The sequence below is a fragment of the Dreissena polymorpha genome, chromosome 12 (assembly GCF_020536995.1).
Source record: "Dreissena polymorpha isolate Duluth1 chromosome 12, UMN_Dpol_1.0, whole genome shotgun sequence".
Lineage (NCBI taxonomy): Eukaryota > Metazoa > Mollusca > Bivalvia > Myida > Dreissenidae > Dreissena > Dreissena polymorpha.
The window spans coordinates 68,211,207-68,238,145 of NC_068366.1; the positions used below are offsets into that span (position 1 = coordinate 68,211,207).

General features: G+C 36.1%; 2 protein-coding genes across 2 annotated transcripts in view; both read left to right on the top strand.

The window, feature by feature from the left end:
* The window catches only part of LOC127853630 (uncharacterized), a 149,227-nt gene that overhangs the window by 111,720 nt on the left and 10,568 nt on the right, over positions 1 to 26,939 (top strand). The window contains exons 8-14 of the mRNA XM_052388306.1: positions 16,518 to 16,640; positions 20,055 to 20,177; positions 21,429 to 21,605; positions 22,246 to 22,374; positions 23,176 to 23,316; positions 25,623 to 25,733; positions 26,397 to 26,507. Of these exons, the coding sequence (XP_052244266.1) occupies positions 16,518 to 16,640; positions 20,055 to 20,177; positions 21,429 to 21,605; positions 22,246 to 22,374; positions 23,176 to 23,316; positions 25,623 to 25,733; positions 26,397 to 26,507 (915 nt within the window). The remainder of the gene's footprint in view (positions 1 to 16,517; positions 16,641 to 20,054; positions 20,178 to 21,428; positions 21,606 to 22,245; positions 22,375 to 23,175; positions 23,317 to 25,622; positions 25,734 to 26,396; positions 26,508 to 26,939) is intronic.
* The window catches only part of LOC127852694 (uncharacterized), a 191,876-nt gene that overhangs the window by 74,831 nt on the left and 90,106 nt on the right, over positions 1 to 26,939 (top strand). The gene's annotated exons all lie outside the window — the stretch shown is intronic.

The window sequence follows — 26,939 nt, forward strand, 5'->3', positions numbered from 1 at the left end:
TGCAAGGGCTGATTTTGTTTTAAATCTGAGATTTGTTTTGGAAGAGTCTTTGTGTCTGTTCATATAAAATTATTATTAATATATTTTACAAAGCCATCAACAAGTAGATTTTTATTTTATTGTATATACTAGTAATACAATAACTGTGTGTATGAATGTATTGAAATAATGTATCTTTGGTTATCATAATTTATCATTTACTATGTAGCATTTTATATCTTCTGAGTTTGTGATATATAGTCAGTATTATGTAACATGTTCACTGAACTGACTTATATTCATAGCGACTCTTTGAAATAATTAATCCACTTTTTTGAAACAAAATACATTAAATGCCAAACCTAAAGTAACAACACAAATGAACATAATTATACACTTTTTACATAATTGTATTGATCATATATATCTTGTTTTCAGTTGTTGCATCACAGATGATGATTTGGGCAATCGCAAAAACATTAACGAGCAACCCGGAACAGAAAGGTACATTAAAAAATCACCATATACATGAACATATTCCTAACAATACATGTACATACCATTAATTGCATATTACGCTTCTATTTAAATGTTTGCATTGAATAATAATGTATACACCTGAAATAAAATAAAGTTAACATACATCATTGTTTTTATTATGTAATGTAAGCAAGTTTAATCAAGTTTAAAAAAACAGCAATACAATAACAAAATCCATCTTGTACTTATTTATAAACAGCAAATCACACACTATGCTACAATAAATGTTATATTTATTAACAAATGATAACATTACTTTTTTTCCATATTAAATAAACTTTGAATTAACTGTTGTTACAGATACATCAAATCTAGGCATGATTGCAACATGTAAATATATTATTAAAGAGCATACGTGTATTTGCATAATTGTTTTACAAAGTTATGTGTTTGAATTAATTTTTGCTGTTTTATTTGCAGCTTCTTTTTATGCGTTACAAAACAAAGAGCGTGCTACAACAGCCAGCAGTGAAGAACATAATGGTAAAAAAATAGATTATCATATATATGCAAACCATATGTATACATCACATTGAAAATGCAAACCATATGACTTATTATGTACACATCACATTCAACACAGTATACACATATATAATAGACATTCACCCTTATATAAAAAAGGAAAAAAAAACATGCATTAAATGTGACGAATTTTATGTTACTTAAATACTCTTAACAGTAAAATCACAGAAAACTTAAGGCAATCTAAACACAATTAAGAGCAAGTTTAGCGACGTCATTTCAAATGAGTTTTTCTCATTATGACACTTGTCGAATAAGCACCAAAAGTCTCAGAACACGCCACATAAATATTATACAATTATATACCCCATATACACTTATTAACACATCATTTTAATGTACCTAACCAATTAATAAATGCGACAAAGCAGTCAAGTCTTTCTTTATTTTTTCCAAAATAGTGTTGGTAAAAAGAAATAAAACTCGAGACTGTTGAAAAGGCACTATTGATAATATATAAGGCATTAAAAGTACATCTGAATTCATATGTGCCCACATGAACTTACTGTATGCATCTACAAAGCAAAGAAATTGTAACAAAATGGCTGGAAAAGAATTATAAAGTCACTGCACACATAAGGTTTCCTGGTCTTCACCAGATGGTATCCATGTTTTCCCAACATGGTCATTAAAAACGCAAATTTCTCCACAATAAATAGTTTTCTGGAGAAACCCTGCTGAGAGGTTATGGCAGACATGTGAAAGTTTGTATAAATCCTTTAATTATTGCAGTGGCTTGCAAATTAAAGCAGTTTTTTCTCCCCTAAATGCCTGAACATGGTCCGTTTAGCCCGATCTTCTACTTCAGGGAGCCACATTTCGCTCATTTTTTAAGAACATTTGTCAGGATTTTTTCTACATGTCGGCCAATACCTTTGTTATCAATGTTAATACACAGTTGTTTCAAATTGGACTTTTAAAAATTTATCTTTTCCAATTTACTTACCCTATTTATGTTCGTGCCGAAATGCACACCACAGTCCCCACCACGACTCGCAAGGAATTGGGTTTCCTGGGGTGATTTAAATCTTTATATCATGCCAATTCTGTCCACATTATCTGGGTTTCTGTGAACACGATTAAATATCTCTTGTGTATTATAAATAATAAGTTACCATTTTTCTTTTAAGTTATTAAGCATGAGAGCAAATATTCCAGTAAATAAAATTTGAAATAAAATCTAAATTTCAAACAGTTATTTTTCACTATGTAACATAAGATATAAAGTTCTGTTGATTTAATAAAATTAATTTCTGTAAGAATTAATTTTAACATATGGTGTCAAAAGATTTGTCGGATCAATCGCACCACTTAAATATAAATTGTGTGTGAAAAAAACTCGTGTACAATTAGTTATGTATTTACAGTATTTATTAGTTACGTCCTCTGTTATAAAGATACATCTCTAATACGGAAAATCACTTACAATAAACTGAAATAATATCGCTCTAAGATATGATGTATAATACGTTGAATAATGGTTAAAAAAGAGATGAAAAAAGTAAGACTTAAATCGTTATTTATCCAAACATCAGAAGAACAAAATTTTAAAACTAATTATTTAATTTTTAAATAAATGTTGGAACTTTGTTGAACGCCTCTTGAGAAAATTCAGTAGAAGATGAACATGCGAAGAAATGAGCGTGCCAACCAGATACTTCCATGTACACAAAAATTTGTTGTGGTAACGTTTGATGATGTCCCGTGGGAAAAACGTCGCCTATGAAAGAGAAATGCGTATACAACATCAAAGGAAGAAAAGTTCGTCATACGAAACAAGTTTTTAGACAAATATTTTAGCCTTGTTCTGAGAAAACTGGGCTTAATGCATGTGCGTAAAGTGTCGTCCCAGATTAGTCTGTGCAGTCCGCACAGGCTAATCAGGGACGACACTTTCCGCCTTAACTTGATTTTCGGTAAGAAGGGACTTCCTTGAAACTAAAAATACCATAAAATCGGAAAGTGTCGTCCCTGATTAGCCTGTGCGGACTTTAATCTGGGATGACACTTTACGCACATGCATTAAGCCCAGCTTTCTCAAAACGCGTCTCATATATTTTATAGCCAGACGATAACTGGAACTTTCAATGTTTTGAAGAAACATTGGACGCTTTGCTTAAATAGTTACTAAGTCATTAAAGAACCAACACAATTAAATATGCTAGTTGTCTCAAAATATATTGAGACCACTAATAACAAATGTATGAAACTAACATTATCTTACATTATATTACATTCGATTGTACAATTAAAGGTTTTTTATAACCTTATAACGCATTTGACATTTAATGTTGGTGTTGGTTATATTGTTTCATTTTTTATGTTCATTATGTAAATACTATGTTTGTGGTGGTGTAGGCAGTGATCGAAATGTTGATGGTGATTGTGGAATTTATAATGATGATGGTGTTTGTGATACTGATTGTGGTGGTGATGGTGGTATTGATGATTTTGATGGTTGTAGTGAGGGTGGTCGTGGTAGTGATTATGGTGGTGATGGTGGTGATGATGGCTGTTGTGATTGTGGTGGTGGTTGTGATGATGGTGGTAGTAGTGATGGTGGTAGCGATAATGATTGTTGTGGTGATGGTGGTTTTGGTTGTTATGATAGTGGTGGTGATGGTGGTGGTGATGGTGGTGGTGGTAATGGTAGTGGTGGAGACGGAATTGGTGATGGTAATAAAGTAGTAGTAGTATAAGAAGTAGGTGTTAACATTTTTGCTGTTGCTGTTGTTGTTTTTCTTTCTGGTGAAGCATAAGTAGTTGCTATAGTGTTGCTGTTGATGAAGCTGTCGTTGGTTGTTCCTTTTGCTTCATGTATATTTTGTTCTTTGTGTTGTAGTGTTTCTATTTGTTATTGTAGGTGGTGGTGATGATAGTGGTTGTGTTGGTGTTGTTTTTTTCTTTTTTGTTGTTAAAAATTATGTAAATACGATGATGGTAGTTATGAGGGTGGTGTTGATTATTGTGGTAGTTGTGGTGAAGGTAGTGGTAAATGTGTTGGTGATGTTGGAAGAGGTGGTGATGCTAGTGGTGATGAATGTAGTGATTATGGGGGTAATGGTTGTGATAGTGGTAGTGATGGTTGGGTTTGGTGCTTGTGATAGTGGTAGTGATTGTTGTGATGATGGTAGTGGTTGTAGTGATTGTGGTAGTGATTTTGGTGGTGAAGATGGTGATGATGGTGGAGGTGGTGGTTATGGTTGTGATGGTGGTTGTTTCGGTGGTAGTGATGATGGTACTGACGGTGGTGGTGATGGTGGTAGTGATAGTGGATGTGGTGGTGGTTGTGGTTGTATTGGTGGGGTGGTATTAGTTGAAGAAGCAGTAGAAGAATAAAAAGTAGGGGCTGTTGTTTTTATTGTCGCTGTTGTTGTTTTTCTTATACGGTGTAGCCCATGTGGCGTTATAATGATGTTGTTGATTGTGTTGTCGTAGTTCATTTTGCTTCATGTGCGTTGTTCTTTGTGTTGTTGGTGTTTGTATTTCTGTAAATGTTGTTATTATTCGTGCGAATATTCAAAGTTATGCGACGCTTTTTTAAATGTTGTTAAAGTCATAGATTTTGTTCGTGAGTTTATAATTCGTCTCAATAGTTTGCGTTGTTGTTTTACTGGAGAAAAACTTATAATTTATGTTGGTTTTTTAACAATAGAGTAGAACATTACTATTTCTAAAACTAAAAAAAATTCCCTTTGTTCCTCAAATATGATTTGCTAAATAACTGTAGTATATTGCTTATCAGAATGATAGGTTGTAATATCTTTATTGCATAACATAGCTATCATTTTTTCTTACATTTATTGACACGTATTATGTCCGTTAGCCACAGGTCCAATACCAACTGTGGGAGCGTTAATTAAATTACAAGTATATTGCGAAAGTTACATTTGCTCCAAATTCGGAGTAAGTTTAAATTCATAATAATGAAATGGTAGTATTTGGGGTGCTTATATATGTTTGCGACTTTAGCGATGAAACACTTTTCCAAAATGAACAGGTAAGCTTTTAGGTAAGCTTGTTTGTGTTAATCTTTTCATTTATCGTGTGTGAATGTAGTATGCCTTGATTAGTTTAAACGTATTGATCTTAGCTCAATCGGATAGAAAGCCTGAGGCTTATTTGAAACGCTTTCTAGTCTAAAGAATGCTCAAACAGTGGGTATTGAGCTCGTGACCTCCTGGTCGCTAGGCGGACATAATATCCACTACGCCACGACAACCTTTAATCGCCCTACTCAGGCATTGACATTTGCATATGTGATATTGAATACAAAACATAAACGAATCACTTTGTCAAATGAAAATTAATAATTTGCTTTTATCTCTCTGTTCGCAAGTTATTTGTTGCCTACTAGTGTTCATATTATTATTATACCAACGTTAGTGCCTAAACGTTTTAAATACCGAGTAAGCTTTGAATAATAAAATGGACATGGGTTATGCTTTAGGTGATACTCTTGAAAAATCTTCAATTATGATACAATTGAACTGCTTTTGACATAAACCAACCACATCGACATCGAAATATATAACATTATTTTACTTTCATTAATCGGACAGAAAAGTAAATGCAACCGCAACGTTGATTATTCAATCAACAAATGTGATTTTTCATGTATTGATGATTTCGGTTATGCGGTCTGAAAGATCAAAATACGACATATAGACGAATGGTACTAAGAAAATTATGGGTCGATACACCTGCGAAGTTCTTGTTTAAATAAACGTTTAAAAAAATAGGGCTACTGTTTGAGTCACATTATCGTGAGTTCATTCTCAGTAAAGCAAATGGCCGAAAGCTTTTTGTAGATTTTCCACAAACTTAAAATTTATTCAACCAAATAAAATCAAGTACCACAACAATATTGGAAGGCATAAACTATATTAAGGATCGCTTTTAATTTTGCTTTAACATTTTGAAATGATGCATGCCTAAGTATGTACATCGGAGATAATAATGATAATGTATTCCTACTTTTAAATATGCTTAAATTAATAATTGGATGAAGTCGCTTTCGTTATAATTGACTTCAATTCTCAATGGTAACTTTATGAATTTATTTCGAATTGTGTTCAGCAATTTATCATTTGTTCATTCATTCGCATCATAAAAACATATTTGCCAGCGGATTGTATCAGTAGCAATACTAGAATGGAAAGCTTAACTAAAATGGATTGCAATTAGGTCAATGTGGTTTGAACTTTATAAACCTAATTTTAAAGCGTGTTATTCCTATGATTTAATATAGCATTGTTTCGTCTCTTAAACCAATTTGGCATCATTAAATGACCGATAACATATTTAAGTGGTATGCCCAAATGTCACTAGCTAACCAAATTATATACATATATATTCAAACTGATCAGGTTGAAAATATTCGACTGCTTTCGCCTGTCACATGTTGTCATTTGATTTTGTCAGAATTCCTATGCAACTTGTCTGATTGATAACATGTGTCATACTGACAACATCTTAATTGGCTAATAATGTATTGCTTATATTCTGACCATCAGCTGATAGCATATTGTTTTAAGTGTGGGTCGTGTTGACGGTCGCTAACTTTTCAATCAATAAATTTCATTTTATTTACTTTTAATTATGTCACTTGTATTTTGGTGTTACACATGCTTGATTAATTTTCAAAGGCTCGATAAGCTTGTCATATTAATGTTACTTTCGTCAACCGGTTACAGGCTGTAAGCGTTACGGTCCGTTAAAATTTTGAACAAACGGGTCCATATAGTCAACACATTTAAACGTTTCTTCTCCACCGTTGGAATACTTTACTGGTCTGAATGGTAACATAATACATATTTATGAAAGACAACATATTAATTAATGTATTAATACATTGAAAAGTGTAAGACCCATGATTTAATGTAACTGGTCTGAAAACACAGTGAAAATGTATTTTCGGTAGTACAACGTTACTTGTCTGATCATTAACATGTAGCAACTTTTCGGGCAAAACAAATGTATCTGATCTGCTCAGAAATATGTTGTAAGGCTCTAATGTGGGTTGCCTTGTGTCGTGTAGACACTTTTAAGGGAAAATCTATTTTGAAATATAATTCATTTGTTTATACTGCTTTTTATTTAATTTAAAATTGAACTAAAATATTTTTTTTATAAAGTCTTACTTATTCACTGACACATTTTTTGTAAACATGCAAATTATGAAATAAAGTTTATTTAGTAGCTGCATTTAATTTTACCCAATATATCACCAATATATATTAACAATGTTCGAATATCAAGAATAGCCAGCTTTATTATTATGCTATACAATACGTATACAGCATCGCAAGGTTGTACTCAATTCCATGTTTTAACTAGTTTCCATGCGTGTAGAGACATTATTCAGATCTTCAATCAAATAGTACACATGTATTTACATCTTCCATCAAAGCGTTCACACGTATTATTTGGTTTGTTAACTTCAAAGAGAAAATGAGAAGACAGCCAATATCAGATAGGTAGATCTTGCTTTATGAACATCACAGTGCTTGATAATTACACAATTATAATAATTCCAAAAATATGCTTAATAGCTTAACATGTAAACGAATTTATATTTTTGGTTATACCGTTACCATTATCTCTCGAATGGGTAACTGTCGCGATAGTTAAAATATATATATTGTTTTCCATGAAAACAAACACTCACACTTAATTGTATATATTTATGTGATCATTCATAAGATATTATATTTAAAAAGAACATCATAATAATAAGCTGTTGTGTTACCCAACTAGTATTAGTACTCGATATTTCATATATTATGCATGCACTTTGGGGCTGTGATTATCTGCCAAAAGCTGACATGCAGCTTTAAAGGTTACAAACGTACGTGATACATTCAATCAGTTGTTCTCAGATAGCATTGGGTGACTGAGCGCGATTATTAAAACTGAGTATTTATTGGAATATAACATTAAGAACGTTGGACGCGGATATGTTTATTGTTTAATATTTTTGAAATTAGTAACGTGTGACATGTACTACAATATTATTGGAATATTCAATTTCCTTTAATACAAAAATGAACATCATGGAGAGGGTTTTGACAGCGATTTTGATAGCAACGGTCTTTTATACGACTAAAGTGGAATGCAAGGGTTTAGAAGAAGCAGACTTCAACGTGTTCCGATTTAACCAATGCCCCTTGGCAAGTTTGAGAATACACCTCCTGTTTGACCTAACACCAAGGCAGTGTGCATACGAATGCGCAGTGCGGGCTTCGTGCAAAGGGGCCGGGTATAGCCCGGGTTTTAAATGCTGCGAACTATTTGATGTGGACGAGGTGAACTCGAATAACAGCGATGATCGAAGATGCAACTTTATCAGAAAAAGCGACATCAGCGCAGTTGAGGTAAACATGTTGCCATTAATTAAGAAAATCTTTCCGATTGAGATTAACTATCAAAGAAAATTGTAAGCATTTCAAATAGCTCATATTTTTAAAACTAATGTTACACCCTTCTTAGAATTGTTATAGTTTAACATGTAGCAGACAGTTCGTTATCTATAATCTGAGAAAAAATATAAATATATTAATATTGCATAAATACACGTTTTTATAAGTACTTGTCCCAAACCAAATGTGAAATAATTATGCATTACATGTATAAATACATGTTTAAAACAAAGTATTGAACGCATTTTAAATAACAACATATTTAATAAGTAAAATAAAAAAAAAATGATTTTGGGGTTTAAGTGTGCAATATGTAAGCAAATATGAAAACAATTTCATGATTTTAGACGTCTTTTTAGCTGTTTAAAAACAATTTATAATGTTGCTGTTTATATCATACTTTTTTGTACGATTTCGACGCAAGCAATCAAAAGTTATTAGTAGAACTGGATCTTTTAATATGGTATGTACTTGTTTAATTACGTGTTTCTTTCATATAATTAAATATAGCTTCCTTTTAGAAGACATTATTACAAGAGAAATTTTTAGTATGGATTTAATGGCATATGGTTTATTCTTAGAGTCTTAAATCACGCACACAGAATATCCGGTTTTGTCATAAGCCGATTAACTACAATTTTCTATTAAATAATAGATTGTATGTATTCACAGGGGATGAGCGAATGCGCAACGGGTGAAAGATATAATCGCAAATCGAATCAGTGTGATAAAAGAGGTAAATTTATTTTAATCAAAATAAAAGCGAAACGAAACCACTTTTTAAGGAGCGGTTTCTTAGTGAATAAATCCATTTATTTTACAGTTTAACATTTCGTTAATTCTCTACATACACAGTCTAGACTAGTATTTTCGGTGTGAAAATAGTCATTAACAACTCGGAAAGACGCTTAGTAACTGAGTACAGCATTGCAAAATCGATATCATATTTTAATTGCAAACTATTTGTTATATTAATCGTTTTCCATCTGTTATTAAATAGTTCTTTGTCTCTCGAAAACCAGACTATAAAACAATTCGTTGTAACGCCATGGCCGTAAACTTGCTACGCATCAGAGCCCTTTCTATTAAAGATCTTACGAAGAATGTACGTTAAGATGGAATGTAATTTCACAACAAATGAACAATTATTGACAATGTGTTCTTAAAATAAAGGTCACGTTAATGGGTGAAAGGAAAGCAATAAAACTAATGCAAAAAACTTATAATGGTGGCTGCTGCTGAGATAGTTTACTTCTTTAACAATTGTATCGAAACTTGAATAATTATGTCTTACGATGCTTTGGAATTATTTAAACGATGAATCGCACACATATTCTTAATTCAGAATGTCCAGCAGTGGAGCCTGTTATAAACGGTGTCATACTTGGGAACAGTTTCGAACTTAACTCACGGCGAATGGTCCGATGCAACCCGGGATACTTTGAGAAAACCGGTCAGAACACAATGCTTTGCTTGAACGGGAACTGGAACTATACGCCGGAGTGTGTACCTAGTAAGTCGACGACAACGACAACACGTTCAAAGCAATCAAGTCCAGATAGTTTACATATAAGTCCAATACGTGTCTACATATGAGCCCCATGTTGGCACCGATGAGTGTCAAAAAGCCGGAAGTGCGATACGACTTTTATGGGTTTCTTAAAGGCTACAACATGGGTCCAACCAACCTGGGTCACAAATGAGCTTATTAATTATCCATCAGTGGAAAACAGATGGGACCTTCATGAGATAGAAATAGTTGTCCTGCCTCCGGAAGTACAAATCGATTATGTTTGGGTCCAAATTTGAATAAAACATGAGTACAACATGGGACATAATGGTGCAAAATATTTGTCCGATAAGGGCGAACAGAGATAAGAGTTGTAGGAGATACAAGCTGGAGTTGCATCTCCGGAAGGGCAAAGCGATTTTCACAGATTTTATGATCTAGAATGTCGGGCTGGTGAGCTGAGCTGGCTAAGCATTCGCCGTTATACTTTAAAAACGAACGCAGATCTAAAATGTCGCGCTTGGGTGCTGAGCTGGCTCAGCTTTCGCCGTAATACTTTTAAAACAAATGCTTATCTGGAATGTTGCGCTAGAGTGCTGAGCTCGCCATAACTCTTATAAGACGATATCTGATCTGGAATGTTTAGCCGGGGTGTTGAGCTGGGCAAAGCGATTTTCACAGATTTTATGATTTAGAATGTCGCGCTGGGGTGTTGAGCTGGCTCAGCATTTGTCTTAACGCTTTTGAAACGAATGCTGATCTGGAATGTCGCGCTGGAGTGCCGAGCTGGCTCAGCGTTTGCCGCAACCCTTTAAAACGAATGCTGATCTAGAATGTCGCGCTGGGGTATTGAGCTTGCTCAGCATTCGACTTAACGCTTTTGAAACGAACGCTGATCTGGAATGTCGCGCTAGAGTGCTGAGCTGGCTCAGCATTCGCCATAACTCTAATAAGACTAATGCCGATCTGCAATGTCGCGCCGGGGTGTTGAGAATTGGCCGTAATACTTTTAAGACGAATGCTGATCTAGAATGTCGCGCTGGAGTGCTGAGATGGCTCAGCATTCGACTTGGCGCTTTTGACACGAATGCTGATCTGGAATGTCGCGCTGGAGTGCTGAGCTGGCTCAGCATTCGCCGTAACACTTTCAAAAACGAATACTGATCTAGAATGTCGCGCTGGGGGGGGGAGCTGGCTCAGCATTCAAAGTAATGCTTTAAAAACGAAAGCTGATCTGGAATGTCGCGCTGGAGTGCTGAGCTGGCTCAGCATTCGCAGTAGCACTTTTAAAACGAATGCTGATCTAAAATGTCGAGCCAGGTGCTGTGCCAGATCAGCATTCGTTATTTGCTGAGCTTCTGTCGATTACTGAACTTCACACACTTATGTTTAATGTCTTATCGTAGCCATTGTTCTGTATAATCATGAGTTACATTATTCTTATTTATACAAATGTGTATGTTCGGTTTGCAGATATCAACGAATGTACAGTCAATACTACCAGCCCATGCCTTAACGGAGCAACATGCACGAATACCATTGGTTCGTTCACTTGCACATGCGTACCAGGATTTACCGGACCACTGTGCGGAACAGGTATCATTGTTACACAAACCTTAATTTCGTTTCATTTAGTATAACGCATTTAATATGCTTGCATTTTTTTAAAACCAATATTCTTATTTCTATTTTCTTTTGCAGCTGCTTTCCGTTATTGTCTTTAAAGGTTATGTTAAAACGTACTAATGAAAAACACGTTAAAATATCTATAGATATTTATATAGTAGTTTGCTTGGATTAATAAAGTTCAATATACAATTCAATTCAGTAGCGATAATAGGATGCCGGTTACATGCATCGTATATGCAAAAGCTTTCAGTGGCCATCGGCTTTTGTTTGTGTTAGTCGTTTGCGTTTTTCCTTTATGATCATCTAATTGATTGGTAGTGAAAATAAAACGAACGAAAATTCCCCCCCCCCTGAAGCCATTGTGGTTTCATTGGGTTTACATTTGCTACGCAGATATCATGAATCACGTATCGTTTAGATGTAATATATAGATTTATATAGTGGTTAATACTAGGGATGTCAAACCTAAGCAAATCCGTAACCGGTTAACCTCTTTCGATATTCGAGAGGTTAACCGGTTAATTGACTGTCTTTTGACCACATAAAAAAACATCAAAAAACGCATACGTTTACAAAGACATATAAAATATGTATTTTATAGGTCTTTGACGTTTATAAACAATTACATGTATATGCAAATATACTCTGTCTTGTTGATTGTCTTGCAACCTAATTACTTGTGCGTTGTGAGACAACCAGGCACGTGCGTACAATGTCGTCCAAGATTGTCATGTGCAGTCCGTAAAGGCTAATCAGGGACGAAATTTTAACATACACTGGATTCTCGTTAAGCAGATACTTTGCTTTGATTTTCGTTTATAAATTGTGTCTTTGTTTTTATACCGGAGCTCTGTAGAACCGATGTTCAAATCTAGCTAGTAAAGGCTTTTAATGACACACTTCTAATAATGTGAACATCTTAGAACATTTTTACATTACACAATATTATGATATTCATCACACATGTATGATGTAATTGTGGTTATAATAATACTGAAATGCATTGACATGCCACTGACGCTAGTACTGCTGCTGATGTTGGTACTGCTGATAATCATGACAATGCTGAAATTGATGATCATTAGGAAAAGGAAAAGGAGAACTATCACGATGATATATAAATGCAACTTACATTTATTTTTAATACTTGACTTTCGAAGTTGCGATAACACGAAAGTGCAGTGCTATACTCGAGTACACAAACGTATTGAGTATTATTTGATCCTCGTCATGCGAAAATGGGTCTTATTCGACATATGTAGCTCCAGACCAATTAACGCATTCGTTTGGTCTTGCCAGGTGCTACACGGAATGCCAATGAGACCACGAAACCTTGCGTGACTGCGCAGGCTGCTCTGGAGCAACGCTGGCCGCATATGGCATAGGGCTCATTTTCATATGACGCCATTCAATAAGGATTGTTAGGGTCACGATTACTTTTGAATGCACGTAATGACTTACATGAAAAGAGAATGAGTCACGTTTTGACAAGTCACATAACATAAAATATACGCATTATTCATTATAAATTCACTAGCCCAAACATTTTAGTTTTCCCAACAGGGTTTCTTGTTTTCGAAACGCGTAAACATTCTTAAAAGAATGGTATTTGAAATTCAGCGTTGGTCCGTTTGCTAATGGCATACTACATGAAACGTGTTGTTGATCAAGGAATATTGCATAAAGCGTGTTTTACGTCAAAAAAAAAATAAATGAAGCGTGTTTATCTTAATGGGGATAATATTTGATGCGTGTTAGAAAAAAAACTTTCTTTTATTACTTTCGCTCTCTCAAAATCTTTGTTGATGTAATAATAAATGAAGCGTTTTTACTAATTGCTCGTGTGCCTGCTCATTAATACGCTACACCTCAATGGTTTACAACTTTAATCGATTTTGATCCACTGGGGGGGGGGGGGGGGCATCACGGGTGGTAATTGCCGATAATTTGCGATCAGTTAAGCGGATTAGCCAATACAGTGAAATGAAGTAAAACAAAACTAACGATTTGAGAATGTATTGCGTTCAACAACTAAAATGCGTTTTCTGAAAGAGTAACCGAATATTAATTTTGTAATCGGTTAACCTCCTTAAGAAACGGATAACCGGTTAACCGGTTAACCGTTGCCATCCCTAGTTAATACTGAAACGAGAAATGTGTTGTGAAGTCTCGTCCGAACGGTCATTAGACTCTGTTGGCACTATATTATTTAATTTAAGACATCAATGAGTACTTCGGGACCATTCCGTGTCAGAACGGAGGTTTTGTATTAACTGTATACAATTGATGAGGTCCATGCATCAGTCTCTTCTTTAGGTGAAGTCCTCCTTAATTAGATGTTGCGGCGCTTAAAAATGCCGTTCATGCAAAATGAGTAATATGACTAATAACATTTTGGTATTTTAGTTATGCGAAACTTTGTGTTTACAGTCAAATACTAGCTTCTGATTATTTTGGTAGTCAGATTTTGTGTTAATTCGAAAATTTGGTTTATTCAATTATAAAATATCGCCAATTATTGTTTTGCTTACTTTGTTAACATTCAAAGTAAGATATCGCCTCTTTTGTACCGTTGGTCAAGATTTTAATTTCAATGTTTGTATATATTTAGATGTCAATGAGTGCATATACCCATCTGGAAACCCGTGCAGGAATGGGGGCACTTGCACAAACAATGTTGGATCGTATACGTGCGCATGCGCACCGGGCTATAGTGGAGCTTTGTGCGACAACGGTAGGGTATAGCAAATACAAAGTATAGTTTGTAGTTGTTCGCTTGCTTACAACTAATGTAATTGCCAAAAAATGTCAAGCCCGTTCGCTGTCAACTACGAATAGCCAGATACCCGCCACATCTGCCGCATCCGCGCGAGAAAGAGGTGTATAATTTATTCAAGAGGTTTGAGTTCTTAAACTATATTCATTCACAAATGGAAACATTATGTGAATATAGTGTTAAATGGGATATTTTTGAACGGGGCGTTTATAGAAAAAACAACAACAATGTTTGTATTTATTATACGTGTCGCGGTAGAGATTGTTTATGAATGATTAAAATAGTTCACTAGCTGCTGCGTCTTAATGACGTAGTATATTTGCTAAGCACAGGTTATTCTTAATCTGAGGCTATTAATAGATGCAGCTGCCGATAAACAAGGGAGAGTCCAATTGCACGGGTGATGACAACGCAATAGTATACGGTTACGCTTGTTTATATTCACATTTCTCAATTTATAAAACGTTGAGTTCAACAATAACTACAGGGATACGATAGGCAACAAAACATGCTTCATACTCGTTAAAACCGATTATAAAAAGCTATTTAATATAATAAGAATGATCTTTTACAAAGGTAGTCGGCGTAAATGCTGACTTTGATCTGGAATGTCGCTCTGGAGTGCTGAGGTGGCTCATCATTCGTCATAACGCTTTTGAAACGAATGCTGATCTGGAATGTCGCGCCGGAGTGCTGAGCTGGCTCAGCATTTTCCGTATCACTTTAAAACGAATGCTGATCTATAATGTCGCTCTGGAATGCTGTGCTACCTCAGCATTCGTCGTAATACTTACAAGACGAATGCTGATCTGGAATGTCGCTCCGGAATGCTGAGCTGCCTCAACATTCACCGTTACACTTTTAAAACGAATGCTGATCTGGAATGTCGCGCTGGAGTGCTGAACTGGCTCAGCATCCGCCTTAATACTTTTGAAATGAGCCTTAATGCTTTTGAAATGAATGCTTATCTAGAATGTCGCGCTGGGGTGTTGAGCTGGCTCAGTATTCGTCTTAACGCTTACGAAACAACGAATGCTGATCTGGAATGTCGCGCTGGAGTTCTGAGCTGGCTCAGCATTCGTCATAACACTTTTAAAACGAATGCTGATGTGGAATGTCACGCTAGAGTACCGAGTTGGCTCAGCATTCGCCATAATACTTTTATGACGAATTCTGATCTGGAATGTCGCGCTAGGGTGTTGAGCTAGCTCAGCATTCAACTTAACGCCTTTAAAACGAACTCTGATCTAGAATGCCGCGCTGTATAGCTGAGCTGACCCACAATTCGCCATTACGCTTTTAAGACGAATGCTGATCTGGAATGTCGCGCTGGGGTATTGAGCTGGCTCAGCATTAGTCTTAACGCTTTCGAAACGAATGCTGATCTAGAATGTCGCGCTGGAGTGCTAAGCTGGCTCAGCATTCGCCGTAACACTTTTAAAACGAATGCTGATCTGCAATGTCGCGCTGGAGGGCTGAGCTGGCTCAGCATTCGCCTTAAGGCTTTTGAAACGAACGCTGATCTAAAATGTCGCGCTGGAGTGCTGAGCTGGCTCAGCATTCGACTTAAAGTTTTTGAAACGAATGCTGAGCTGGAATGTCGCGTTGGAGTGCTGAGCTGGCTCAGCATTCGCCATAACTTTAAAAAACGAATTCTGATCTGGAATTTCGCGCCGGGGTGTTGAGCTTGCTCAGCATTCGCCTTAACCTTTTTGAAACGAATGCTGATCTGGAATGACAAGCTGGAGTGCTGAACTGGCTCAGCATTCGCCGTAATTCTTTTAAAACGGATGCTGATCTGGAAAGTCGCGCTATAGTGCTGAGCTGGCTCAGCAATCGCCGAAACACTTTTCAAACGAATGCTGATCTGGAATGTCGCGCTATAGTGTTGTGCTGGCTCAGCATTCGAAGCAACACTTTTAACATGAATATTGATCTGAAAGGTCGTGCCAGGTTCTGTGCCAGATCAACATTTGTAATTTGCTGAGCTGATGTCGATTACTGAACTTCGTGCACCATGTTATGTTTTATGTCTTATCGTACCCATTGTTCTGTATAATATTCGATATTTGCTCTCGCTAATGTTTCATATGTTACATTATTCTTATGTTTAAACAAGTGTATGGTCGGTTTGCAGATATCAACGAATGTACAGTAAATACTACCAGCCCATGCCTAAACGGAGCTACATGCACGAATACCATTGGTTCGTTCACTTGCACATGCGTACCAGGATTTACCGGACCACTGTGCGGAACAGGTATCTTTATTACAGAAACATTGATTTCGTTTCATTTGGTATAGCGCATTTAATGTGCTTGCATTTTTTATTAAACCAAGATTTTTATTTTTATTTTATTTTTCAGCTGCTTTTCGTAATTGTCTTTGACGGTTTTGCTAAAATGTTCCAAATGAAATACACGTTAAAATATCTACAGAGATTTATATAGTAGTTTGCTTGGATTAATAAAGTTCAATATAAAATGCAATTCATTAGCTACAATAGGATGCTGGTTATATGCATCGTATATGCCAAAGCTTTCAGTGGCCATCGGCTTTTGTTTGTGTTCGTCGTTTGCGTTTTTCCTTTGTCTAATTGTTTGTTAGTGAACAAAAACGGACGAAAATCCCCCTCTGAAGCCATTGTGGTTTCATAGGGTTTACATTTGCTACGCAGATATCATGAATCACGTATGGTTTGGTGTAATATATAGATTTAGATAGTGGTTAATACTAAAACGAGAAATGTGTTGTGAAGTCTCGTCCCAACGGTCATTACACTCTTTTGGCACTATATTATTTAATTTAAGACATCAATGAGTGCTTCGGCACCAATCCGTGTCAGAACGGAGGCACGTGCCAAAATACAGACGGATTGTACACGTGCATTTGTGAGCCTGGCTTCACAGGACCCGTGTGTTCTATAGGTACGGTGTCTGAGCGGTAATAATCATGTCACATATTGTCAAACTTTTTTCATTTTTCGTTTATGGGATTTTTATCGTAAAAGGTGATCAAACAAAAAGTGGGGAATTTTAGTTTTAAATTTTTGTTAAATATTCTTAATTCTCTGAACACAAACATGTTTCAAAAGTTTCAGTCAAATATTTTTACAATTAGAGAAAAGCTGGTTCTTATGCGATTGTTTTAGCATTGGTTGTCAACTATTCTCCTATTGCTTTTTAGTATAGTACATTTGGGGTTTAGGGGTTAACTTTGTCTAATTAAATCGATCTATGTGTGTCATCTCTCCCGAATAAATTTTTAAAACAAGTAAATGTATCACAACCCAATTTTTAATACCCTTTTTTAGCAATATTTATAGTGTTCAATATTAAACTGTTGTATGTGACTTCTTTGTAATTAACACTTCAGCAATTAACATAAAAGATACAATGTCAATACAATCTGTGACTTGCAATTCTCAGTATGACAGCCATGTCATAAAAGCAGTATTTTTGTAATAAATATGTGCCAAATTTCAGTTCCATATGTCAAGTAACAACACGGATGCTAAATGATGAAAACACAGGATTTTTCGATTATATAGAACCCCTCCCACACCAGGTGTAAAGCGCATGCTGAAGTTCCAACTTAATTTTCAAGGCACTGGTGTATTTGTTGTTGGGGGTGGGGGGGGGGGGGCAAGAATTTTCGATTCGTCTATTTCTACGATGACGCACTACCAACACTTTCAACACGATTATTGTTTTGCTTGTCTTGATTTCATGTGTATCCAGTTTGATTTCACTTTTCTGAGGACACCTGCTTGTGAATTGCACGATTAAAATATATAGGTGAATCGTAACGCAATGAGGAATATATGCATGCATGAGATCAACATTAGTATTTACTATAAACAATGAATAAGGTCCATGCATCAGTCTATTCGTTAGGTGAAGGCCTCCTTAATTAGATGTTTCGGCGCTTAAAATTACTCTTGATACAAAATGAGTAATATAACTGGTAACATTTTGGTATGTTAATAATGCGCAACTTTGTGTTTACAGTCCGATATTAGCTACTGACTATTTTGGTCGTAATGTATTTTGTTAATTAAAAAATTCGGTTTATTCAATTATCAAATATCGCCTATTATTGTTTTGTTTACTTTGATTACATTCAGAGTAAAATATCGCCTCTTTTGTACCGTTGGTAAAGCTTTTTATTTGAATGTTTGTTTATATTTAGATATCGATGAGTGCTTAGCCCCAACTGGAAACCCGTGCAGGAATGGGGGCACTTGCACAAACAATGTCGGATCGTATACGTGCGCATGCGCATCGGACTATAGTGAAACATTGTTCGACAACGGTCGGGTAAAGCGAATAAATAGTATTGTATGTACTTGTTCGCTTGCTTACAACTAATGTCAGTGCCAAAAATTTCATGCTAGTTCGCTACTAACTACGCTTAGCCGGATACCCGCCACATCTGCCGCATCCGCGCGAGAAAGAGTTGAATAGTTTATTCAAGAGGCTTGAGTTCGTCAACTATATTCATTCACAAATGGAAACATTATGCAAATATAGTGTTAAATGGAATATGTTTGAACGGGGCGGATATAGAAAAGAATCAATAAACCATGTTTATATTATACGTGTCGCGGTAAAGATTGTTTATGAATGATTAAAATAGTCAACTATCTGCTGCGTCTTAATGACGTAGTATTTTTGCTTAGCACAGGTCATTCATAATCTGAGGCTATTATTAGATGCGGCTGCCGATGAACAATGGAGAGTCCAATTGCACGGGTGATGACAACGCAATAGTATAATGTTACGCTTGTTTATATTCACAGTTCTCAATTGATAAAACGTTGAACATAAGTTCAGCAATAACTAGAGGGATACGATAGTCAACAACAAAAACGTTCATAATCGCTAAAACCGATTATAAAAAAACTATTAAATATAACAATAATTATCTTTTAAAAAGGTAGTCGGCGTAAATGCTGACTTTGATCTGGAATGTCGCGCTGGAGTGCTGAGGTGGCTCAGCATTCGCCGTGATACTTTAAAACGAATGCTGATCTGGAATGTCGCGCTAGAGAGCTGAGCTGGCTCGGCATTCGCCATAACTCTTAAGACGAAGGCTGATCTGGATTGTCGCGCTGGGGTGTTGAGCTGGCTCAGCAATCCCCTTAACGCTTTTGGAACGAATGCTGATCTGGAATGTCATGCTGGAGTGCTGAGCTGGCTCAGAATTCGCCATAGTGCTTTTAAAACGAATGCTATTCTAGAATGTCGCGCTGGAGTGCTATGCTTGCTCAGCATTCGACTTAAAGCTTTTCAAACGAATGCTGATCTGGAATTTCGCGCTGAAGTGCTGAGCTGGCTCAGCATTCGCAGGAACACTTTAAAGCGAATGCTGATCTAGAATGTCGCGCTGGGATTCTGAGCTGGCTCAGCATTCGTCGTAAATCTTTAAAAACGAATGCTGATCTGGAATGTTGCGCTAGATTGTTGTTCTTGCTCAGCATTCGCCGTAACACTTTAAACATGAATACTGATCCGAAATGTCGAGCCAGATCAATATTCGTAATTTGCTGAGCTGATGTCAAATACTGAACTTATCGTATCCATTGCTCTGTATAATATACGATATTTTCTCTGGCTAATATTTCATGAGTTACATTATTCTTATGTATAAAAATTGTATGTTCGGTTTGCAGATATCAACGAATGTTCAGTAAATACTACCAGCTCATGCCTAAACGGAGCTACATGCACGAATACCATTGGTTCGTTCACTTGCGCATGCGTACCAGAATTTACAGGATCACTGTGCGGAACAGGTATCCTTGTTACAAAAACCTTGATTTCGTTTCATTTGGTATAACGCATTTAATTTGCTTGCTTTTTTATTAAACCAAGATTGTTATTTCTATTTTCTTTTTCAGCTGCCTTTTTAATTGTCTTGAACTGTTTTGTTAAAACGTACCAATGAAATACACGTTAAAATATCTACAGAGATTTTTATAGTAGTTTGCTTGGATTAATAAAGTTCAATATACAATGCAATTCATTAGCGATAATAGGATGCCGGTTATGCATCGTATATGCCAAAGCTTTCAGTGGCCATAGGCTTGTGTTTAGTTCGTCGTTTGCGTTTTCCTTTGTCTAATTGGTTGGTAGTGAAAATAAAACAGACAAAAATTCCCTCTCTGAGGCCATTAGATTCACATTTGCTACGCAGATATCATGAATCACGTATCGTTTGGATGTAATATATAGATTTATATACTGGTTAATACTAAAACGAGAAATGTGTTGTGAAGTCTTGTCCGAACGGCCATTAGACTCTTTTGGCACTATAATATTTAATTTATCTTAAAAAGTATTGCTCACAGATTTATTTTTTATTTATTTTCATCAATGATCTTATTGTATATTTTGAATGTGTTAATGGTGTCAAAAATCAAAGTTTTTTCCATCATGAAGTTATATTCTTAGTGAGATTGATATTCGATATTCCAAGAATAATCATTTAATATGATGGTAATTGCTAATTGTTTTTATATTCATGCGTTATTGCTAAATAGGTGTAATACGAATATTGAAAAAAAAAACAGTTTAAGAGAGCATTCAATTTACTAGATTCATACGTTTTTTTGCGTGAATCATAAAACGAGAGATACATTCATTGTATATCTTCATTTTAAGCAGTTACCCCCTTCTCCCTGTCAACCCAGGAAATCGATTATATATCGGTGATATGTTATTTCTTTCAATGCGGCAACATGAAGCAACTGTCGATTCAAACTACACCATTTTCTTGTAGAAATGCTTTATACTTGCCCTCATAAGTTCTTGCCATGAGACTATACAACTCAGACGCCACAAAGGTTAAACATCCTTGTTAAGTAGCGATATGTACCTGTCTCGGCATGTTTTGCCATCACATTAGATGAGCGTAATTTTGAATAAGTTATACTATGTCATTCTCAGATTAGAAAAAAATGAGTTATGTGAATGACACAAAATTCATTCAGTTCAGGCGGCTTGATCACGTTGCCGAATTATTATACAAAATTCCTTACATCCAGGCGGCTTTATGACGTTGCCGGACTATGAAAGTGCGTGGACAGATATCGCCTCCAGTAATACCTCTGCCAGCAGCTACAAGGAGTTCGCTCATAAACTTGGCGAGGTCCCAATCCTTGTAGACGTACAGGTGAAGGCAATCGATGGGCCGAACAAGGGATATATCTTCCAAGCATCAGGTGGGTGATCTGCACTCTCGTTGGATGTATATCATACAGTTCACAAACGTGAGCATGAACCTGGAATTTACTGACCTTATACTTTATTATTTTTTTTAAATGTTTTATTTTCTGTTTTGACGATATTGTACCTTCCCTGTTAAGTGTATATTATCGGGCTACCCGTGAGGTTCGAAGTGTCGACCGGATTCAAATTTCTTATGCTTTGCATTGACCGTTCAAAGGCGGTTACCCCAGCTTATTTTCTTTAAATAATTTTATATGGTGTGTAAATTTGACTTAAGGAAAAGACTAGCGGTAATTAATAACAATCCCTTTCTTGAGTTTAATTATCCCGCTATATGAGAAGCGCTATGGTAAAACTGGGTTTAATGCATGTGCGTAAAGTGTCGTCCAAGATTAGCCTGTGCAGTCCGCACATGCTAATGAGGTACTTTCATCTTTAACTGTATTTTTTGTTTAAAGGAAGTGTCTTCTTAGCGAAAATACAATTCAGGCGGAAAGTGTCACCCCTACTAATCATGTGGCCTTCAAAATGGGACACTTTATGCACATGCATTTCGCCAGGTTTTTCTTTTTTTCTGTGTGTATCTCAATTGTATTGTGGTAATCTTTCTCTACTGCAACTAATATTATACAGGACACCAGCAGCGCGATGATGACCAGCCGGAGGAGTATGGCGGCGTCATCTTCATTTACTCTGAGACATCTGTGCGTGTCAGTGCGCCCCTCTACAGTAACAGCCATCTGGGAAGAACAATTTACACGGGTACATTCTTTTATATGTGACCCGCTCTGGGAAAATGGTACTTAATGCATGTGCGTAAAGCGTCGTCCCAGATTAGCCTGTGCACTCCGCACTGGCTAATCAGGGGCGAAACGTTCCGCTATTATTGTATTTTTCGTTTAAAATGAAAAAGTTTCTTAAAAAATGCTATTTAATGCGAAAAATGTTGTCCCTGGTTAGCCTGTGGAGACTGAACAGGCCAATCTTGGACGACACTTAACGCACTTGTATTACGTCTGGTTTTTCAAGAACGAGCCTCATTTGAAGTAATAAACACATTTAAACAACAATCAATTCAGTTTAAACCGTTTATTCTAATAACTTTATTTTGAGAGAGCACAATAACATGGCACACATGTAAATCTTGGTATATTTTGGTCAATATATCCGTACAAAAGAACACAGATACCGAAACGCAATCTTTTAAATATACTATCGTACATGGTATACACTTATTTTATGTGATCAGTTGTTTCGTAAACAGGGCCGACGACTGTGAGAAATATCTTATCCTCGGACTTAAGATATTATTTGAGCATCGTTCTGGGAAAACTGGGCTTAGTACATGTGCTTAAAGTGTCTTCCCAAATTGGCCTGCGTATTCCGAATGGGAAACTGAATTTTTACAAAGTAGGGACTTTATTTAAACGAAAAAACTCGGCACATGTTGACCCCAATGAGCCTGAGCAGACTACACAGGCTCACCTGGGACGATAGTTTACTCACATGCATAAATGACAAAGCACAAGTTCGACTGAACCGGGCTGATTAAACATTATTCAGGAGAGTCTCCTTACTGGGTTGGCCCTAATACACAAGACAGCTGGAGTGCTCAGGTACGAGTGCGGTGTTGGCGGAAGTCGTCACTCCCCAAACCAGACTTCTCAAAGACTGGGACCACCATAAAATCTACGACAAAATTGGGTTAGTTTGAACTTAACACGTCGTTGGACTTAAAATGTTGCGTGATTTTTCTAATTGCTTACTTTTCTATTTATAAACGAGAACAGTTAAATTAAGGTCGATACTCCAGATTGCTTTTCCAATTCACGATAAACACGTATCATATTATTAAAGCCATACTGTTGGTTTCTTGTGCTTTCTTCAAGAAAATGAAATAAATATAAACAATACCTGACCGTGATTAATGCTGTAGAAAATTATCAAAGATTATGATCTTGAACGGTGAAAAAGCTTTTATGTTACCTAAAGGCATTATACATGTACCCCACTGACCGATCAATGAGCTAGCAGAGTTTATAACAAAGTAGTTCATTCCAAGGTCCTCATAAAGCGGGATCTGTTTTAATATTGCCATATGAATATCCTCAGTGAGTGAAGTATATTAGAAAGTCGTCATTACAATGTCCTCATTTAGCGGGATCGATTACAACATTGTCATTACAATGTCCTCATTTCGCGGGATCAATTACAACATTTTCATGACAATATCCTCATTTCGCGAGGTCGATAACAACATTGTTATAACAATGTCCTTATTTAGCGGGATCGCTACAACATTGTCATTACAATGTCCTCATTTCGCGGGATCGATTACAACATTGTCATTACAATGTCCTCATTTAGCGACGTCGATTACAACATTGTCATTACAATGTCCTCATTTAGCGGGATCGATTACAACATGTTCATTACAATGTCCTTATTTAGCGGGGTCTATTACAACATTGTCATTACATTGTCCTCATTTAGCGGGGACGATAACAACATTTTCATTACATTGTCCTCATTTAGCGGGATCGATTACAACATTGTCATTACAGTGTCCTCATTTAGCGGGGTCGATTACAACATTGTCATTACGATGTCCTTATTTAGCGGGGTCGATTGCAACATTGTCATTACAATGTCCTCGTTTTAGCGGGATTGATTACACAATTGTCATTACAATGTTCTTATTTCGCGGGGTCGATTACAACAATGTTATTATAGTGTCCTCATTTAGCGGGGTCGATTACAACATTGTCATTACATTGTCCTTATTTTGCGGGGTCGATTACCAAAATTCTCATTACAATGTCCTCATTTAGCGGTGTCGATTACAACATTGTCATTACAATGTCCTCATTTAGCGGGGTCGATTACAACATTGTCATTACATCGTCCTCATTTAGCGAGGTCGATTACAACAATGTCATTACAGTGTCCTCATTTAGCGGGGTCGATTACAACATTGTGATTAAAATGTCCTCATTTAGCGTGGTCGATTACAGCATTGTCAGTACAATGTCCTCATTTAGCGGGGTCGATTTCAACATTGTTATTACATCGTCCTCATTTAGCGGGGTCGAGTACAAGAGTGTCTTTACATTGTCCTCATTTAGCGGGGTCGATTACAACATCGTCATTACAATGTCATCATTTAGTGGTGTCTATTTCAAAATCGTATTCACACTGTCCTTTTTACGTGGCGTATAAAGTCGGCATTACAATTTCCTCTTTTAGCGGTATATATATCGAAGTCGTTATTACAACTTCCTCATTTAACGGTATCCATTATAAATTTGTTATTGCGTTGTCCTCATTACGCGGCGTATATTACAAAGTTGTTAATACAAAGTCCGCATTAAGCGGCGTACATTACAAAGTCGTTAGTTCAATCCCTCATAAAGCGTCGTCAATTACATAGTCGTTAAAACAGTAATTCTTGTTAAGCAGCGTATATTTAAAGTCTTTATTACAATATCATTTTATAGCAGCATATATATATATATATATATATATATATATATGCTGCTATATAATCCAGTATATATATATATTCCTTCATTAAGCGGCGTCTTACACTCTGATAAATCTCAATATCTTTATCTAAGATCGCACTCAAATGCGCCATCTCGTGTCCTTAAGTCCTGCATTAAGCATCTTCCATAACAAAGAAGTTTGCATTGCGCTGATAAAATAGGGCTTAATGCATGTGCGTAAATAATCGTCCCAGAGTAGCCTGATTAGTCCACATAGGCTTATCAGGGAAGACACTTTCCGCGTATACTGGATTTTTGTTTACAAGAGACTTCATTTAGACGAAAACTTCCACGAAAGCGTAAAGTGTCGTCCATGATATGACAGTGAGGACTGTAAGGGCTTATCTTGAAAGATAATTACCGCACATGCATTAAGCCCCGTTCTCCTAGCATGAGGCTCATGTTAATCATAATAACATCATTTGGCGCTGTGTAATACAAAGTACAGTACAATTTCTGTTTCAGCGGCTGATTCTTATAAGAATATAAGCCATGGTATTAACGGTACACCAAATCTCGTGGTCTCACGCATACAGTTTGATCTAGCCGGAACCACTGTATATGCCGACTCAGTAGGTAGGTTGTTGACAACTGATTGATTAGTCACATTGAATTTCTAAGCTTTCAACAAATTTTGTGGAATATATGTAAAATATATGCATAGTGTATTGAGTTAATAAAAATATATTCTATTTTACATTTTGCATATGGTTGATTCTAAATAGTTTCTTAGAACTTTTGTAAATCGAACAAGGCAAACCAAGGTAAGAAGAGTTGATCGCGCGGTGATCCTGCAAGAAACAGTAGTTTACAAATACTTTACTTAATTCATTCTTTGCGCATGTCCAGTTTAATTTTAATGGACATGGTATACTGCAGTATAATTGTAAACAGCACTTTAATTGAGCCTTTTGTATCCTCACTTGTGGTTTGCTTGGATATACATGTATCTGGATATGATACATACATTACGTTAAACTGGAACTAGCTTTTAAAAATAGTTGAAAATAACAGTGCAGAAGAAGACGAGTACCGATGAATGCTTTATTTTTTGTTCCTGTGAATCAAGTTTTAACTGTTTTATGTATTTCGAAGTAATTAAGCAGGACTGAATTTTCAGAAATTTAATAGTTTTCCATTGGTTATACAAACGGGATACTGAAAATATAAACGCTTATGAGTCTTGAGGGTAAACAATTGTTTAACCTTTTTAATTTTTTATTTGTACCATTATATCAGGGTCGGCTGGGGTCATCTATCTGAACGATAATTTCACTTCAAACGGTTACGTTGTGTTTGGGTACGATTCCTCAAATATCCAGATTTGGGCGCCTTCAGACATCTATGGACGTAAGTTGAGTATTGAGTGACGTGTTACAACTTCAACGATTTTGGCGCAATAAGAGTATTGAGTGGTTTATTAGAAGTTCACTGTAGTGTATTGCACAGTGTAGTGTATTCAGTTGAGTATTACACATTAAGCGCTATGGCTCATTTAGAGTATTGGGTTAAATATTACCACTTCAGAGCAACGTACAATATGAGTATTGGGCGAAGTATTACAACTTCAGCACTAAAGAGCCAATATAGTATTGAGTTGAGTACCACAATTTCAGCGCATTGGCAAATAAGAGTATAGATTGAAGTATTGGAACTTAAGCGCTTAAGTGCAATAAGAGTACTGAGTGGAGTATGAACATTTCAGTGCCATTGCGAAATAAGCGTATTGAGTGGAGAATGAACATTTCAGTGCTATGGCGAAATAAGCGTATTGAGTGGAGA